The following is an 18407-nucleotide window of genomic DNA, read 5'->3' as shown; positions in this document are numbered from 1 at the left end:
ATGTATTCAGTTACCACTCTTCGATTATATGTTTAGTTACCACTCGTAGATTATGTGTTCAGTTACCACTCTTAGATTATGTGTTCAGTTACCACGCTTAGATTATGTATTCAGTTACCACTCTTCGATTATATGATTAAATAATTATTCAATAAATCAAATAAGAACTTTAAACTAAATTAATTTTTTTAAAAAATGAAGGTCATGCTTAATAAAATGTTTCAACATTAAATTAAAATATTCAATATAATCTGCTGAGACTGATCAACTTCCATAGTTACACATCACTCTTAGATTATGTGTTCAATTACCACGCTTGGATTATGTATTCAGTTACCACTCTTAGATTATGTATTCAGTTACCACTCTTAGATTATATGTTTAGTTACCACTCGTAGATTATGTGTTCAGTTACCACTCTTAGATTATGTGTTCAGTTACCACGCTTAGATTATGTATTCAGTTACCACTCTTCGATTATATGTTTAGTTACCACTCTTAGATTATGTGTTCAGTTACCACTCTTAGATTATGTGTTCAGTTACCACTCTTAGATTATGTGTTTAGTTACCACTCGTAGATTATGTGTTCAGTTACCACTCTTAGATTATGTGTTCAGTTACCACGCTTAGATTATGTATTCAGTTACCACTCTTCGATTATATGTTTAGTTACCACTCGTAGATTATGTGTTCAGTTACCACTCTTAGATTATGTGTTCAGTTACCACGCTTAGATTATGTATTCAGTTACCACTCTTCGATTATATGTTTAGTTACCACTCTTAGATTATGTGTTCAGTTACCACTCTTAGATTATGTGTTCAGTTACCACTCTTAGATTATGTGTTTAGTTACCACTCGTAGATTATGTGTTCAGTTACCACTCTTAGATTATGTGTTCAGTTACCACGCTTAGATTATGTATTCAGTTACCACTCTTCGATTATATGTTTAGTTACCACTCTTAGATTATGTGTTCAGTTACCACTCTTAGATTATGTGTTCAGTTACCACTCTTAGATTATGTGTTTAGTTACCACTCTTAGATTATGTGTTTAGTTACCACTCTTAGATTATGTGTTCAGTTACCACTCTTAGATTATGTGTTCAGTTACCACTCTTCGATTATATGTTTAGTTACCACTCTTAGATTATGTGTTCAGTTACCACTCTTAGATTATATGTTTAGTTACAACTCTTAGATTATGTGTTCAGTTACCACTCTTAGATTATGTGTTCAGTTACCACTCTTAGATTATGTCTTCAGTTACCACTCTTAGATGATGTGTTCAGTTACCACTCTTAGATTATGTGTTCAGTTACCACTCTGAGATTATGTATTCAGTTACCACTCTTAGATTATGTGTTCAGTTACCACTCTTAGATTATGTGTTCAGTTACCACTCTTAGATTATGTGTTCAATTACCACTCTGAGATTATGTGTTCAGTTACCACTCTTAGATTATGTGTTCAGTTACCACTCTGAGATTATGTGTTCAGTTACCACTCTTAGATTATGTGTTCAGTTACCACTCTTAGATTATGTGTTCAGTTACCACTCTTAGATGATGTGTTCAGTTACCACTCTTAGATTATGTGTTCAGTTACCACTCTTAGATTATGTGTTCAGTTACCACTCTTAGATTATGTGTTCAGTTACCACTCTTAGATTATGTGTTCAGTTACCACTCTTAGATTATGTCTTCAGTTACCACTCTTAGATGATGTGTTCAGTTACCACTCTTAGATTATGTGTTCAGTTACCACTCTGAGATTATGTGTTCAGTTACCACTCTTAGATTATGTGTTCAGTTACCACTCTGAGATTATGTATTCAGTTACCACTCTTAGATTATGTGTTCAGTTACCACTCTTAGATTATGTGTTCAGTTACCACTCTTAGATTATGCGTTCAGTTACCACTGTTAGATTATGCATTCAGTTACCACTCTTAGATTATGTGTTCAGTTACCACTCTTAGATTATGTGTTCAGTTACCACTCTTAGATTATGCGTTCAGTTACCACTGTTAGATTATGCATTCAGTTACCACTCTGAGATTATGTGTTCAGTTACCACTCTTAGATTATGTGTTCAGTTACCACTCTGAGATTATGTGTTCAGTTACCACTCTGAGATTATGTATTCAGTTACCACTCTTAGATTATGTGTTCAGTTACCACTCTTAGATTATGTGTTCAGTTACCACTCTTAGATTATGTGTTCAGTTACCACTCTGAGATTATGTGTTCAGTTACCACTCTTAGATTATGTGTTCAGTTACCACTCTGAGATTATGTGTTCAGTTACCACTCTGAGATTATGTGTTCAGTTACCACTCTTAGATTATGTGTTCAGTTACCACTCTTAGATTATGTGTTCAGTTACCACTCTGAGATTATGCGTTCAGTTACCACTCTTAGATTATGTGTTCAGTTACCACTGTTAGATTATGTATTCAGTTACCACTCTGAGATTATGTGTTCAGTTACCACTCTTAGATTATGTGTTCAGTTACCACTCTTAGATTATGTGTTCAGTTACCACTCTTAGATTATGTGTTCAGTTACCACTCTGAGATTATGCGTTCAGTTACCACTCTTAGATTATGTGTTCAGTTACCACTGTTAGATTATGCATTCAGTTACCACTCTGAGATTATGTGTTCAGTTACCACTCTTAGATTATGTGTTCAGTTACCACTCTTAGATTATGTGTTCAGTTACCACTCTTAGATTATGTGTTCAGTTACCACTCTTAGATTATGTGTTCAGTTACCACTCTTAGATTATGTGTTCAGTTACCACTCTTAGATTATGTGTTCAGTTACCACTCTCAGATTATGTGTTCAGTTACCACTCTTAGATTATGTGTTCAGTTACCACTCTTAGATTATGTGTTCAATTACCACTCTTAGATTATGTGTTCAGTTACCACTCTGAGGTTATGTGTTCAGTTACCACTCTTAGATTATGTGTTCAGTTACCACTCTTCGATTATGTGTTCAGTTACCACTCTTAGATTATGTGTTCAGTTACCACTCTTAGATTATGTGTTCAGTTACCACTCTCAGGTTGGCCTCCTGCAGTTTTCTAGCTCTGTCCTCCAGCTTCTTGGCCAGAACCGTGAGCTCAGTGTTCTTCCTGCGCAGACGCCGGACCTTCTCCTCGGTCTCCGGGGCGCTGCTCTTCCTCTGGAGAGAAACAACATGATCACGTCTGGATGCTTTTTTTGTTGCACGAGAGGATACAGGGACGATTGATGTTGATGCCCTACATCGGCGGAATCTCTCCTAAAATTAGACCCACCAGCAGCACGTTCTCCTCCATCAGGGCGCTGCAGGTCTTCTCCAGCTCGTCCAGAGCTCGCAGCAGCTCGGCGTTCTGTCGCGCCAGGAAACCATCGTCGGCGCCGTTCTGGATCGAAAACATGTTTAATGATGACTTTCATACTCTTGCGTTGATTCAAGTTTGCAAGAAAAGAAAACACATTATATTGAACAGCCAAGTATTTTTAATTTGCTTTAGAAATCATTTTATTTATTTCATAGTTCTTTTATGCTTAGTACTTCAATAAATTATGTATAAAATACGATAATTTGCATTTTTTTTATGTAAAAAGAACAAATATTCAAAGAGTTTGTTCATTTTTGTGTCGCGATTAAACTTCCGGCCGCTAGATGGCAGCAGCTAAATTGAATAATACAATCCTGCAAGATCTTACTGATGACTGAGGATGAGAGGATACAGTGGATCGAGGTTGTTTTTTTTATATCTAGGTTAACATGGAAATATTCATAGCAGTTGTTCATTTTGGTGTTGTAATACTTCTGGACGCTAGGTGGCAGCATTCAATACCTCCTATGCAGGTACACACTTTAACACAAACACCCCCACATACACACTTTAACACACGCACGTACACACTTTAACACACACACGCGCACACTCAAGTACACACTTTAACACACACGTATATACACACACTTTAACACATACGTGCACTTACACGCTTTAACACACGCTTGCGAACACACTTTAGCATACACACACATACACACTTTAAAACACATGCATGTACACACTTTAACATGATGTTTTTTTTAGCATTCAATATGTCCTCCTTATCGAAATGAACTATGAAATCCCAAAAAAGACTGAGGATGAGAGGATACAGTCAAAATGTACTAACTACCATGCACTTCCGGCCTCTAGATGGCAGTGGTCATTACATCTTCCGCGGGTAAAGGAAGAACTGGTATTTTTTCCAAACAAATGATAGCATTTACGACTTCGTCAAGAGTCGAGTACTCAACAATACTACAAAATATATCCTGTATCTGTAAAATAATGAGTTTTATTTTTCACTTCTTTAACATTACATGTGAGGCGTCATCCCTCGCAACAACCCTCTCAGTAACGGTGACCTGAACAGCTCCCACGATGCTTTGCCGCCCAGCCAACCAATCACAGCACGTTTAACTTTTGACATTGTAGTGAAGACGTAGAATTTAAATAAAGTATTGAAGCGAAAGATGTCATTTAATAGAGCGGTGTGTAGAAAGGCATCATGGGAATTCACATGTTTTGCCGACACCATAAATTCAAATATATAAACTCCTTGTAACAGTGAACAGATGTTTTTTTGTCAGCTTTATAAATACACAGATTTTATTACATTATTATAACAGTTGTGCGTTTGCAAGCAGTTAAACAAACACTAAATAAAAGTCGAGCGACCTCTCAGAGAAAAGCTAATTGGGAGACGATCGATGGGGTCGAAGGTTATAGTGGCAGGAAGTCAATGTGGCGACGGACGTCATGTTTATCGTCCACGTGACGCTTGTCTTAGTGTTAAATAATAAAGAAGCTCGACGTCATGTGATTAGCGCGGCCTCGCTTTCTTTAAAGAACAATAGTGTGTATCATGTGACTCGTGGACGGACAAGAGAACATTTACTAAAAGCTATTGATTTAAAAACTAAATGTATTATTATCGATTAGGAATAAATAAAACTCTATTTTTCTTCTTTACATCCTCCAAACAAATGTACATTTTCGTTGACGCACACTTTAAAAAAGAGCTGAAATCATCCATTTTAACGTGACTCACAGCTCAGGACCATATTAAGGCGTCTTGTCAGCGTGGTTGCCATGGTGACCGATAGCCTATGACATGCTTTGTTGTTGTTGTTGTTTTTTTCAGTCAATGCTAATGACTTGTTAGTTACTGGCTGCAGCTGCGCCTTTGTGTGAGCGACGTCTATTATCCTAGTGATGAATAAAATCATTTCTGCTGTAACTTAAGAGATAAACAATGTTCTAAAAAAAAAAAATACACAACAAATATGGTCGACTTGTTACAAACATTATAATGAGATGGTTTTGTATAAACAATACAATTAAACCAGAACAATAAAATCAACAATTAATATCTCCTCACCACTGTTCTTGACGGATGTTTGACTTCAATATATAGGATAATATATTTTATTGAAGTAGCTCCATCAAATACATTTTAGATAAAGCAAGTGGTTGTTTAAAAAGAAAACAAAAAAATTGAATATAAAACCACATTTTTTTTACGATACTGTGTCGATATTAAACAGCAACATAGATATTAAAAAAAAAGACAACCCTTATATCACATTTTATTTGAGTTATTTTATGGTATGTATATTAATATGATTTGTATAAAATACAATTTGTTTTAATTTACAGTAAAACATGGAAATATTCAAAGCATTTGTTCATTTTTATGTTGCAGTTATACTTCCGGATGCTAGATGGCAGCATTCAATATGTCCTCCGTAGCCCAAGGAATAATGAAATCCCGACGATGACTAAGGACGAGAGGATACAGTCGACTCTAGATGATATATGGAGATATTTTGGTTTGCACTGTATCGCTTTTTAAAGTAAGTTAAATAATATTTTATCTTAAAGTTCGTTTACTGTTTATATTTAAATAAAGTGTATTAAATAAAATGATATATATATATATTTTTTACAATTAAAATGCAAATATTCACACTGTTTGTTCATTTTTGTGTTGCAATTCCAGGATTAAATCACCAAAAGATCCCGTTGATGACTGAGGACAAGAGGATACAGTGGACTCCAGCAGCTTTTAAATCTGATATATGGACATATTTTGTTTTGCACTGTATCGATTTATTTCATTTTTATTTTGGGCTTTAAAATCATTTTATTTTAATCAAAGTTCGTTTACTGTTTATATTCCAATAAAGTGTGTAAAATGAATTTAATTTTCATTTTATTTTTACAACTAACATGCAAATATTCACAGTGTTTGTTCATTTTTTGTGTTGAAATTCCAGCCGCTAGATGGCAGCAGTCATTACATCCCTCGCCGGAGCTAAATGATCGATTAAATCACCGAAAGATCCTGGCGATGACTGAGGACGAGAGGATACAGCCGGTATGTTTGGACATATTTTGGTTTGAAAACAAATGAAAGCAGTTACGACTTCGCCAAAAGTCATGTGGTCTGTAAATTCTGCAACACCAGAGGCAAGTACTCGACAATACTTGTATGAACAAGGATATATTTGTAGTATCACAAAATATCATAATGTTGCCCCTGTATCCTTTTTACGTATCACAGGATTATTGTCAACTCACACCCATATGAAGTATTAAACAGTGAATAAAACACTAGTAATCCTCAGATAAATATGAATCCATTCCAAGGAGAGAAGAAAATTACACATAATTTGTACAAAATCAAAGAAAACAACAAAGAAAAAGTGGAAAATCAGTTCAGTTCTCGTCTCAAGATGATGATGAGAATCTAAACGTCCAATCAATCCCATCAGAGGAGAGAAGGTGGGGGGGCTCAGGCCCGCCTGAGAGATTCTATTATGATTCTAATGATCTCATCTTGGAGTCCGTCCATGTCTTCCTAATTGCACCCTGGGAGTGGAACTGAAAACATTCCTCTGGGACTTCTTGAGGAATGAGTGGACGCCGCCGACATACTAAAACCAGGCTGCAGGTGGCGAGGTCGGCCTCGGCGTCCGACCCTGGGAAGGTTTGGCTGAACAAGCGAGGGAGGATGAAACGTTAGTGTGAGTAAAGCCAGGGGTCTCAGCATCACCATCTGGAGGAGCATGGATCGGCTGGGGGGGGGGGGCGCGCAACCGGGGACCAGAGGATACATCTTCATTAACCCTCCAAATAAAGCTAAAAACCCTCAATCATAAAAATTAATGATCCGAGATGATAGAACTCGAAATTTAATTGGTGTATTTTCTGGAAATACTTGTTTGCCAAGAGGACGTTTCACACTCGTGTCCTCGTAAAGCAGGAGCTCCGAAGGACGAACCTCGTTATCTCCGTCGGATGTTGGCAACGCTCCGAGCTCCTGCGGTCGTTTTTGGATAAAAAGCCAGACTGACTCCAATTCAAGGGGGAAGCCTGAACCAAAGGCTTAGAAAGACCCGAATATTTTGATGTGAAAACAACCGAGCGTCGACCATGTTTCCATACATTTAGAAGAACACATTCAAATTAGTTCTTTGTCCAACTGCCTGATTATCTATTATATGGCAGAAGATCAAAAAGAAAAATAAACACGTCAGCAGTTTTTCATTTACAGCAAAACCCCCGCCTTCCCTAAGAAACCTTTGAGGATAGAAGAGGACAAAGAACAAAAGCTTGTTAAGGATCCGTTTTTTAATTACTGTAGAAATATAAGATATTAATAAAGCCATCTTGATTTTAGGAGAGTTTTTTGTAAAAATGTCTTCAGTTTATTAAGATTCATCGAGGCTTGAAACCCTCTTCTGAATAACAGAAAGCAGAACATTTGTACAGTTTTTGGATAATAAAAATCCCCTGTTATGAACTATTAATTTTCCAACGTACTTTACTATAGTTTTTATAGTCAACAGTTCAATAAAGTGTGTTTAAAATAAAAATAATTTGATTTTTACTTTTAGAATTTACATGCAAATATTCATTTTTGTGTTGAAATTAAACCTCCAGCTGCTAGATAGCAGTATTCATTGCATCTTCCGCAGCTTAAGGAACAATTTAATCCCACGAGATCCTGGCGATGACTGAGGACGAGAGGATACAGTCGACCTCCAGCAGCTTTTAAAGCTGATATTTGGACATATTTTGGTTTGAAAACAAATGAGTGCAGTTATGACTTCGTCAAGAGTCATGTGGTGTGTAAATTCTGCGACACCAGAGTACTCGACAATACTACACATATATACTTGTTACTACAGTATCACAAAATATCGTATCATTGATCCTGTATCGTAGGGGTGTTAAAAATGATTGATATGACGATGTATCGCCATATTTTTTCACGCTACTGTATCCATATTTGACAGCACTTTAGTGACTAAAATAAATAAATTTAAAATGTGGCTTTCAAATTATATTATATTCTTTACCATAGTTATTATATGGTGACTGAGGACGAGAGGATACAGTCGACTCCAGCAGCTTTTAAAGCTGATATTTGGACATATTTTGGTTTGAAAACAAACAAAAGCAGTTACGACTTCGTCAAGAGTCATGTGGTCTGTAAATTCTTCACCACCAGAGTCAAATACTCGACAATACTACAAATATATACTTGCTCCTACTGTATAGCAATACACTGCATCTTTGTCCCTGTACCGTGATACGTATTGTACCACCAGACTCTTGCCAGTACACACCTCTTATTAGCTTCTACTGTCTAAAATGTGATTCATTTTAAAAAACAAAACCCCATTGTTTTTCAGGAAAAAAATTAGCAGGTGACTTTTGACAGTTTAACTGAAATAATACACTTGTAAACTAACAAAAAATTAGTAAAACACAAACTCAACCCCTTCTTGTTGCAGTGAAACAAGCATGGAACTCCTGCTGATTCAGCAATATTGTGAGATGTATTTTACACCCAACACTCGTATTTAAAGACAGCCATGCACTTTAATTTTCCTTTTTTTATCCTCCATATATTAAACACTAGCCCATAAAAAAATGTTAATTTAAACCAGTTCCTTAAGGTAAAAAGGTCTGGGTACCCCGTTATAAACTATTAAAGGGAAATTCTGATGCATTAAAAAAACTGTGCATGATAGTCTTGACTATGGATGAACCAGTGTTTATGTACCAGAAACACTCTCATCCGTATGGTTTGTAAATAAATGCAAGGGGGAAAAAAACAATGAAAAAATGGGGGATGTGGTTGTTTAATGAACAGCAGCTCTCCCCAAACACTCATCTATAAGTCATGAAGGGTCCTTTTCAATCCCCCCCTGTGTTCATCATGACTCGTCTCCAGAGAGAGAGGGGGGGGGGTGGTAATAACAAAGAGAGAACCAAGAGCCAACTGTACAAACCTTCGATATCTACACATTGTTCTCCTGTAGATTTCATTTTCTTTTACCGATTTATCCCTTAAAACAATTGAGGATCCCGACCCGAGGCTTCGATATCCATCCAAACCTCGCAGACACCAGCCTTATCGAAGCCGTCCGACACTCATTAAACTCAATCTGGCCGCGTCGACGTTTCCGTCTCTACAAATAAAGATCGTCTTCTTGTCCTCGAAAGGCACTGAAAGGCTTATTGGAATTTTTAGGAGGTGAGGGAAAAACCCACTAGCCTCGTCGAGCGTCCGCAGGATTCTAAATTACATTCGCTGCAGAGTCAGCAGAACAGCTTCGACCAAAGTGGAACGTCATCTGGATGATTTGTTTGTGCCGTCCACGCTGGTAGAAAACCCAAAACAAAAAGGATTTAATCCAGCCCGACGTTTTATACGCACAAACACACCAGAAACAACCACATTTCAGAAACACAACGGAGCCATTTAGGAATTGCTTTTAATCCGTTTTGACTCCAGGAACATTGATTCGCTGCCGTCAATCAAATACTGATGCAAATGATGCTGACGCACGGAATCCGTTCCTTCATCAATCGTAACCCATTTTTGACGCAAAGTAAATCAGAAAAATGGAGTAATTTCGGTGATTTATAAGAGAGGAAGATTTAAGGTTAGGCTGACCTCTGTGAGCTGAGCCAGAATTAAAGTGCATCCTCGCTGTGAAAGCCTTGACGCTGGGCCAGGTATTTGTCAAGAAAAATAAAAACACAGCGGGAATTATTTTAAACAGGAAACGACCCAAATAATAACTAGACGATAGGAAAGCAGGAAGTACCGTGTGTCAATATTATGTGATTAGTGAAAAATTGATTTGAAATCAGCCAATCCCGTAGCAGCTATTAGTGCTATACGATACACTAATATCACAATATAATTCGATACGATATATTCACCTCAAGAAACAATTCGATACGATATATTCAGCTCAAGATACGATTCGATACAATATATTCAACTCAAGACACGATTCGATACGATATATTCAGCTCAAGATATGATTCGATACGATTTATTCAACTCAAGATACAATTCGATAAGATATATTCAACTCAAGATACGATATATTCAACTCAAGATACAATTCGATACGATATATTCAGCTCAAGATACAATTCGATACGATATATTCAACTCAAGATACAATTCGATACGATATATTCAACTCAAGATACAATTCGATACGATATATTCAACTCAAGATACAATTCGATACGATATATTCAACTCAAGATACGATATATTCAACTCAAGATACAATTCGATACGATATATTCAGCTCAAGATACAATTCGATACGATATATTCAACTCAAGATACAATTCGATACGATATATTCAACTCAAGATACAATTCGATACGATATATTCAACTCAAGATACAATTCGATACGATATATTCAACTCAAGATACAATTCGATACGATATATTCAGCTCAAGATACAATTCGATACGATATATTCAGCTCAAGATACAATTCGATATATTCAACTCAAGATACAATTCGATACGATATATTCAACTCAAGATACAATTCGATACGATATATTCAACTCAAGATATGATTCGATACGATATATTCAACTCAAGATACAATTCGATACGATATATTCAACTCAAGATATGATTCGATACGATATATTCAGCTCAAGATACAATTCGATACGATATATTCAACTCAAGATATGATTCGATACGATATATTCAGCTCAAGATATGATTCGATACGATATATTCAGCTCAAGATATGATTTGATACATTCAGCTCAAGAAACGATTCAATTAACTTGGTTGAATTAATATAACAAAAGACAAATATGTCCAAAGATCAGCTTTAAAAAGCTGCTGGAGTCGACTGCATCCTCTCGTCCTCAGTCATCTGTGAGATTTCCTGGGTTTTCAATGTTCCTTTATCTGCGGAGGACTGCTGCCATTTAGTGGCCGGAAGTTTTTGTTTTTGTAAAATAAAAAACAATACAGTAACGTGAAAAAAACACACAGATATATATGCACTAAAGAAAGAGTGAATATTTAGAATATATCAAAAAATATAAAAGGAAATAAAATGAAGGTTTATCGCTAAAGAGAAAAAAGTTATGATTTAGTTTTACATGTGGTTTTACAAAAGCAACACATTCAAAGAAACACCAGAGCAGCCGAGGGTTCAGATGTCGAATACAATGACTCGTCTATTTTAACTGAAGTGTTTCTTTATGACATTTAAAGTCGCAGCCAGTAAATATAACTCAAGCATGTGAGCAATAAAAGACCCAGCTGACCTCTTCCCCCCCGACATCCAATCTCTGACCGCCTGAAGCCTAAAGGCGTTTCATTGTTATTATGGTCTGTGTTGCTAGAGCGATGGAGTTAATAACACTTGGACACATTTTGAGACGTCAGCGGAGAAAATAGAGGAAAAAAAAATAACGGTTCACACAAGGCTCAGGGATCAAATACTTTTTATGTGGCCCACGAGAGGTTTAAAATGAATGGTTGGGTAAAGAAATAAAGATTCAGTGTTTTTTAGTGTCATGACAAAAGGGTAAAACAATGTTTTTATAGCCAGACTATTAGAAATAATCTTTAAAAATCTGATGACATAAGCATATGAAATTAATTGTTGTAAACCACATACAGTAGATGCTGAAACAAGATGTGAGAAATGTACGTAGATAATTGATTGACAGTTAGTAGGCGACAAATATACGGTATGTTTTTGTTGGGATATATATTTAGTCTCAGATTGCTTGTGTTTGAATTTGAACTCGGGTTTTATCAAGTTGTGTATTTTTATTTTGTACCATTTATTTTGTATCTTTTCTTTCTCCAAAATTCCGCAATTTCTTTTACTTTCAATTATCTTTTTTTTATATATATATATATATATAATTCTTTTATGCTTGAATTGAAAAAAAAAAGTGTGTAAAATAAAATCAATAATATTTTTCTATTTACAATTATCATTAAAATAAATATATATAATAAATAATATAATAATATATATTATTATATATTGTTTTATTTATGTTAATAACAACAACAACAATATATATATATATATATATATATAAAATAAATAATAATAATAGAATAAATACAAAGGTTTTATGCTTGAATTAAAAAAAGGAAAATGTAAAATAGAATCCATACAAATATCATAAAATAAATATAAAAGTGGTGGTGTGAGAAAATACACCAATATATCGCATATAGTATAATTTTTTCATAATACTGTAGCCTTTTTTATGGTTGATTTTTCAATATAATGTTTATGACTAAAAAATGTAATATTGTTTATTACAATTAATATATAGATATTCACTGAGTTTTGTCTATTTTGTGTCTACAGCTAAAGGAACAATGAAATCACACACAGTCCTGGGGATGACTGAGGACGAGAGGATACAGTTGCTTCCAGCAGCTTTTAAAAGATGTTTGGACATATATAAAAGTCATTATCTAAACGCGCCAAAGGATTGTACAACATTTTGTCGGAGAAAATGATTCAAACCCGTGTGTCTTTGTTTCTACTCGTCACAGCCAGACAGCCAGACACTCCGAGGAGATCCTCATCAATAATTCAACTCAGGAGGCGGGAAAATATAACAAAGACTCAAACTACACAAAAACATTGAGTTAAATGCTGAATTTGTCATCGTTATCCTTCATAATATGGAAACATATCAAAAGTATTTTAGAAGAAACATTCTGAAAATACTTGAAACTAGAAAAAAATTGTATTCAGGGTTTTTTTTTAGATTTTGTTTTAAAACAAAATAAATTTCTGCGAAATTACAATGTAGGTATTTTAAACTGACGCTAATATACTATAGAAAAGGTAAAAATGTATGTTGAATTTTAAAATAAGTACATTAGAAATCAAAATAAAGTCTAGTTCCACCAATAACTTTTTTAATCAGTTCAACTGTCGTTCCAGTACAAATCCAGTTTTAATGCATTAACAAATGTATTTTGTATTTATTATTAATTTACATTTTCACATAACACTTCCCTCCTTTTTGTGTGTAAGATTTTGTTTGAAAACAAAATACATTTCTGCGAAATTAAAATGTAGGTATTTTAAACTGACGCTAATATACTATAGAAAAGGTAAAAATGTATGTTGAATTTTAAAATAAGTACATTAGAAATCAAAATAAAGTCTAGTTCCACCAATAACTTTTTAAATCAGTTCAACTGTCGTTCCAGTACAAATCCAGTTTTAATGCATTAACAAATGTATTTTGTATTTATTATTAATTTACATTTTCACATAACACTTCCCTCCTTTTTGTGTGTAATTTTTTGTGTATATATTAATCCCTTAAACATTTTTTTTAAGTAAATTGAATAAATGCAGCTTATTTTAGCTTAATAAATGTCACGGCCTAATGACGCATGTCCTTCTTTTTAAAGGATATTTTCGTCTTTCTTTTTGCTTGACGGCCCCTAACAACATTCACAGAATTTAATGTGGCCCTTGAAGAATTTTAATTGTCCACCCCTGGTCTACATAATGAGCGACCTTGAGACAAACAAAGCCGTTCGTTGTACAATTGGTTCTAAAAAAGCGTTACGAAATAAAGTACCAACGCGTAACGAACCAAAACTCCCAGACGATAATGTGACTGAACATATGATGGACACAAAAGACAAGTATGGATCCAGTACTAGTGGCTACAAGTTGTAAAAGTGATGACATCATTCTAGTTAAAGGGCAACTAAAGTGAAAACCCAACCCTCCTGACTCACTCGTGCAGTAAAACCCTCATCATGACCATGTTTTGAACTTATCACTTAATAAAGTTAATCTGAAATCTGGGCGAACGAGAGGTTACGAGAGCGGAGTCCATTATGACGTAATAATGGCTTCACTCCTCCTCCAGCCAGCTGTAATCACGCCCGCTTTGTTTATACAAGGAGTCCCTCAAAGGTGGAAACTCCCGGGATTGATGCCGCGCAATGACAAACCTTGATGTTTGACGAATCGCAACAGAGTGGGCGTGGTTATGGTAAACAAGATTTCATCTCCAGAAGTGTTTTCAGTGGGCGGGGCTTAAGATCATTTTCTAATGTCAATATTTAAATTTAAAAAAGGGAGTTTTGTACAAAACAAACACAACATTGTGTCAATGTTTCAAACCTTTTAAAATGTGAGTGAAAGTGCTTCAACTAAAAACAAATATTTACAAATATTTAAAGTGTCACATATTTACCTAATATGGGAAGAATACAGGTTAATATTACCTACATATTTATTACATATATTTAAAGATGGATATATTCGTTTAAGCACAATCAGCATCAATCCAGGTTAGCTTCCATTTCTCTACTTTCACCACCTAAAAGTTAAATGAAACTGAGCTTAAAAAACGATCCTTTCATTGATCATCGACCACATTTATCTAAATTTTGTTAAAATTTCTTACAGTATATTTACAAAACAACGCTTTCTAAATGCAGTAACAGTACATGTTAAGACACTTTTTTTCCTCGTACCTGTTTGACGGCGTCGGTTTCAAAGCCGTTGAGGTTTGCGTGGAGAGAACGCTGTCTCTTCCCCAACAGCGACGTCGAGCTCATGATGTTGTCGTGAAGCGTGTCGTCCAGGAGTGTCTGCGACTCATCCTCGGACGTCTTCGCCTCCGATCCCGTTGGTTTGAACGCCTCCGGATAATCCTCCGTCATTTCCCGCGACGCAGGTCGAGTGCACAGGTCAAGCATAGCTTCCTGCCGGAGGAGACGTGATCAGTCCAGGAGAAAAAAGATGCTAACAAGTCCAAATGTTACGTTGCTGATGGTTTTTATCAAACGCTGTGTCGTACTGATAGAGATTGAGAATTTATGTGAAAGAAAATATTGATCCACTAACCCTTGTGTTATCTCAGGGTCAAAATGACCCAGACTTGACCCAGATGCAACACAAGGGATACCACAAACGCATTTGTTTTCTTGCAAAAACAATGTCGTTTTTCAAGATACCCTTTTTTAAAACTTTTAAATATTATTTTTGATATTCAAAAAGAGTGTGAAAAATGAAATCATTTGACTGTTTATATGCAATCAAGATAAAATAATCATTAACATAGAGGTGTGAGAAAATCTCAATACACACTTATATGATGATTATTTTTTCACAATACTGTAGTCTTTTTATGGTTTAGATTTCAATAAGGTGTCTGTAGTATGAAGTATTACATTTATAATTTACATTAATATGCATTGGCAGCAGTTGTTACGTTCTCTGCAGCGAAAGGAACAAGGAAATCCCGCATAATCCCGGGGATGACTGAGCACGAGAGGATACAATGACTAGGTTTTAAAGCTGATGTTTGGACATATTTTGGCTTCAAAACAAATGAAAGCAGTTATGACTTCATCAAGAGTCATGTGGTCTGTAAATACTGCAACACCAGAGTCAAGTACTCGACAATACTACAAATATATACTTGTAACTACAGTATCGCAATGTATTTTTTAGTTTCCCCAGTATCGTGATACATATTTTATCTTCCCAATACACACCCCTAATGAATAGTCTCATTGAAGTCTTAATCCAGAAATATGGACAACTTAAAACCACAGTATTAGTTCAAATAAACTGTCTAGAAAAGAAATACTATATTTCTTTAAATGAAAATTAACCCACAAATGTTTATTTATTTATATATTTTGCTGGCAATTAAACTTCTGGCTACTAAGCAGATTTAATTACGTCCTGAAGTAACAATTAAATCCCACGAGATCCTGGCGATGACTGATATGATACGTCCTCCACAGCTAAAGGAACAATAGCAATGACTGAGGACGAGAGGATACAGTGGCTCCAGCAGCTTTTAAAGCTGATGTATGAACATATCTTGGTTTGAAAACAAATCAAAGCAGTTACGACTTCGTCAAGAGTCATGTGGTCTGTAAATTCTGCAACACCAAAGTCAAGTACTCAACAATACTACAGATATATACTTGTTACTACTAGTATCGCAATGTATTGTTTCGTTTCCCCAGTACCGTGATACATATTTTATCTTCCCAATACACACCCCTAATGAATAGTCTCATTGAAGTCTTAATCCAGAAATAGGGACAACTTAAAACCACAGTATTAGTTCAAATAAACTGTCTAGAAAAAAAAATACTATATTTCTTTAAATGAAAATTAACCCACAAATGTTTATTTATTTATATATTTTGCTGGCAATTAAACTTCTGGCTACTAAGCAGATTTAATTACGTCCTGAAGTAACAATTAAATCCCACGAGATCCTGGCGATGACTGATATGATACGTCCTCCACAGCTAAAGGAACAATAGCAATGGCTGAGGACGAGAGGATACAGTGGCTCCAGCAGCTTTTAAAGCTGATGTATGAACATATCTTGGTTTGAAAACAAATGAAAGCAGTTACGACTTCGTCAAGAGTCATGTGGTCTGTAAATTCTGCAACACCAGAGTCAAGTACTCGACAATACTACACATATATCCTCGTTACTACAGTATCACTATATATCGTATGGTTTCACCAGATTATTGCCAATACACATCCCTAATAAACAGTATTAATCCACCAACATCAAAACACTAGTACAGGACTATGGTCAAAGAATGTCTACATTAACGAACACCTCAACCTCAATAATCCGAATTTTGACGCAGATAGTTGCGAGTTCAACTCCAGGAGAGACGGTTACCATTGCAGGCTGCGTCTCTACGTGTCATCCTCTGTCATCAGAGAGTCGGGAAGATACGCAGAAGTCGTCCACACGCTCCTGTCGTCCTCCATCAAAACACAGTCGGCCCCACAACGAAGAAAAAAAAAAGATCTTCGTCCTCCACCTCCTGTGTCTCAACACGGCTGGTGCAGCATTTTCAACCCTGTGTGACGGTTCTATTCCCACGTTCACGCAACAAGACTCCACACGTCGCCTAATCCGATCCGAGGATCATGGCCACGAAGGTAAGAGGAAAAAAAAAAGGAGAACGGGGGCTGAAATGTGTAAAGACGGTGAGAGGAGGAGGGGGGAGGGAGCGCCGCCTCCAGTCGTCCTATCACAAAAAAGCCAGGCTCTGGGATGGGGGTCCAATCATCAGCGGGACCAGAGCTGGTTTCCATGGAGATGACGCTGGAATGATGTCGGGCTCCCTATTGATCGTTTTCGAGAGGCCGTTCACAGTCCAGCACACGCCGGGGCAAGCGTGTCGTTACAATGTTTTACTGCGATTGATCGTCCGACACGGTCGTTTGGTAAAACACCGTTAAATTAGCCCGAGTCACTCAAGATCGTCCCCATTATTTCACCAGCACACAGTAACTCGAGTTAATTTAGAGCAGGGGGTCTTCAACTTCCACTGGCCGGGGGGTCAGAGGTCGATTTAAGTGGAGACTGGGCTGCTGGGGGGGGTCTATAAGCAGTTTTTTTTTTTAACTACGTTGACACAGATTTACCTTGTATGTTGTTGTTTTATGAATTTGGTGTTGTTTCACGGTCAATTTCGGCCGTTTTTGTTTAATTTTAAGTGAGAATCTGGTGATACAATACGTATCATGATACAGGGGCAACGACACAATATATTGCAATATATCATGGTACTGTAGTAACAAGTATATATGTGTAGTATTGTCCAGTACTTGACTCTGGTGTTGCAGTATTTACAGACCACACGACTCTTGACGAAGTCGTAACTTCTTTCATTTGTTTTCAAAACAAAATATGTCCAAACATCAGCTTTAAAAGCTGCTGGAGTCACTGTATCCTCTCGTCCTCAGTCGTTGCCAGAATCTCGCAGGATTTAATTGTTCCTTTAGGGCGTAATAAAACCTGCCTAGTGGCCAGAAGTTTAATTGGAAGCAACATAAATTATTAAATAAATAAACATTTGTGGTTTAATTGTCATTTTTAAAAATCTAGTAATTTTATTGTAAACGGTTCATTGAAAACAAAACGGTGGTTTTACATTTTCAATACATTTGTGGATTAAGACTTCGATGAGAC

General features: G+C 36.0%; 1 protein-coding gene across 1 annotated transcript in view; it reads right to left on the bottom strand.

Annotated features, from left to right (window-relative positions):
- tspoap1 (TSPO associated protein 1) overlaps positions 1-18407 on the bottom strand; it is a 66805-nt gene that overhangs the window by 44011 nt on the left and 4387 nt on the right. Inside the window, exons 3-5 of the mRNA XM_087808264.1 lie at positions 14914-15144; positions 3312-3419; positions 3068-3196 (exon numbers count right to left, since the gene is read on the bottom strand). Of these exons, the coding sequence (XP_087664390.1) occupies positions 3068-3196; positions 3312-3419; positions 14914-15144 (468 nt within the window). The remainder of the gene's footprint in view (positions 1-3067; positions 3197-3311; positions 3420-14913; positions 15145-18407) is intronic.

The sequence above is a fragment of the Callionymus lyra genome, chromosome 14 (assembly GCF_982586985.1).
Source record: "Callionymus lyra chromosome 14, fCalLyr1.hap1.1, whole genome shotgun sequence".
Taxonomy (NCBI): Eukaryota; Metazoa; Chordata; class Actinopteri; order Syngnathiformes; family Callionymidae; genus Callionymus; species Callionymus lyra.
This window is presented reverse-complemented; position numbering and strand designations above follow the sequence as displayed.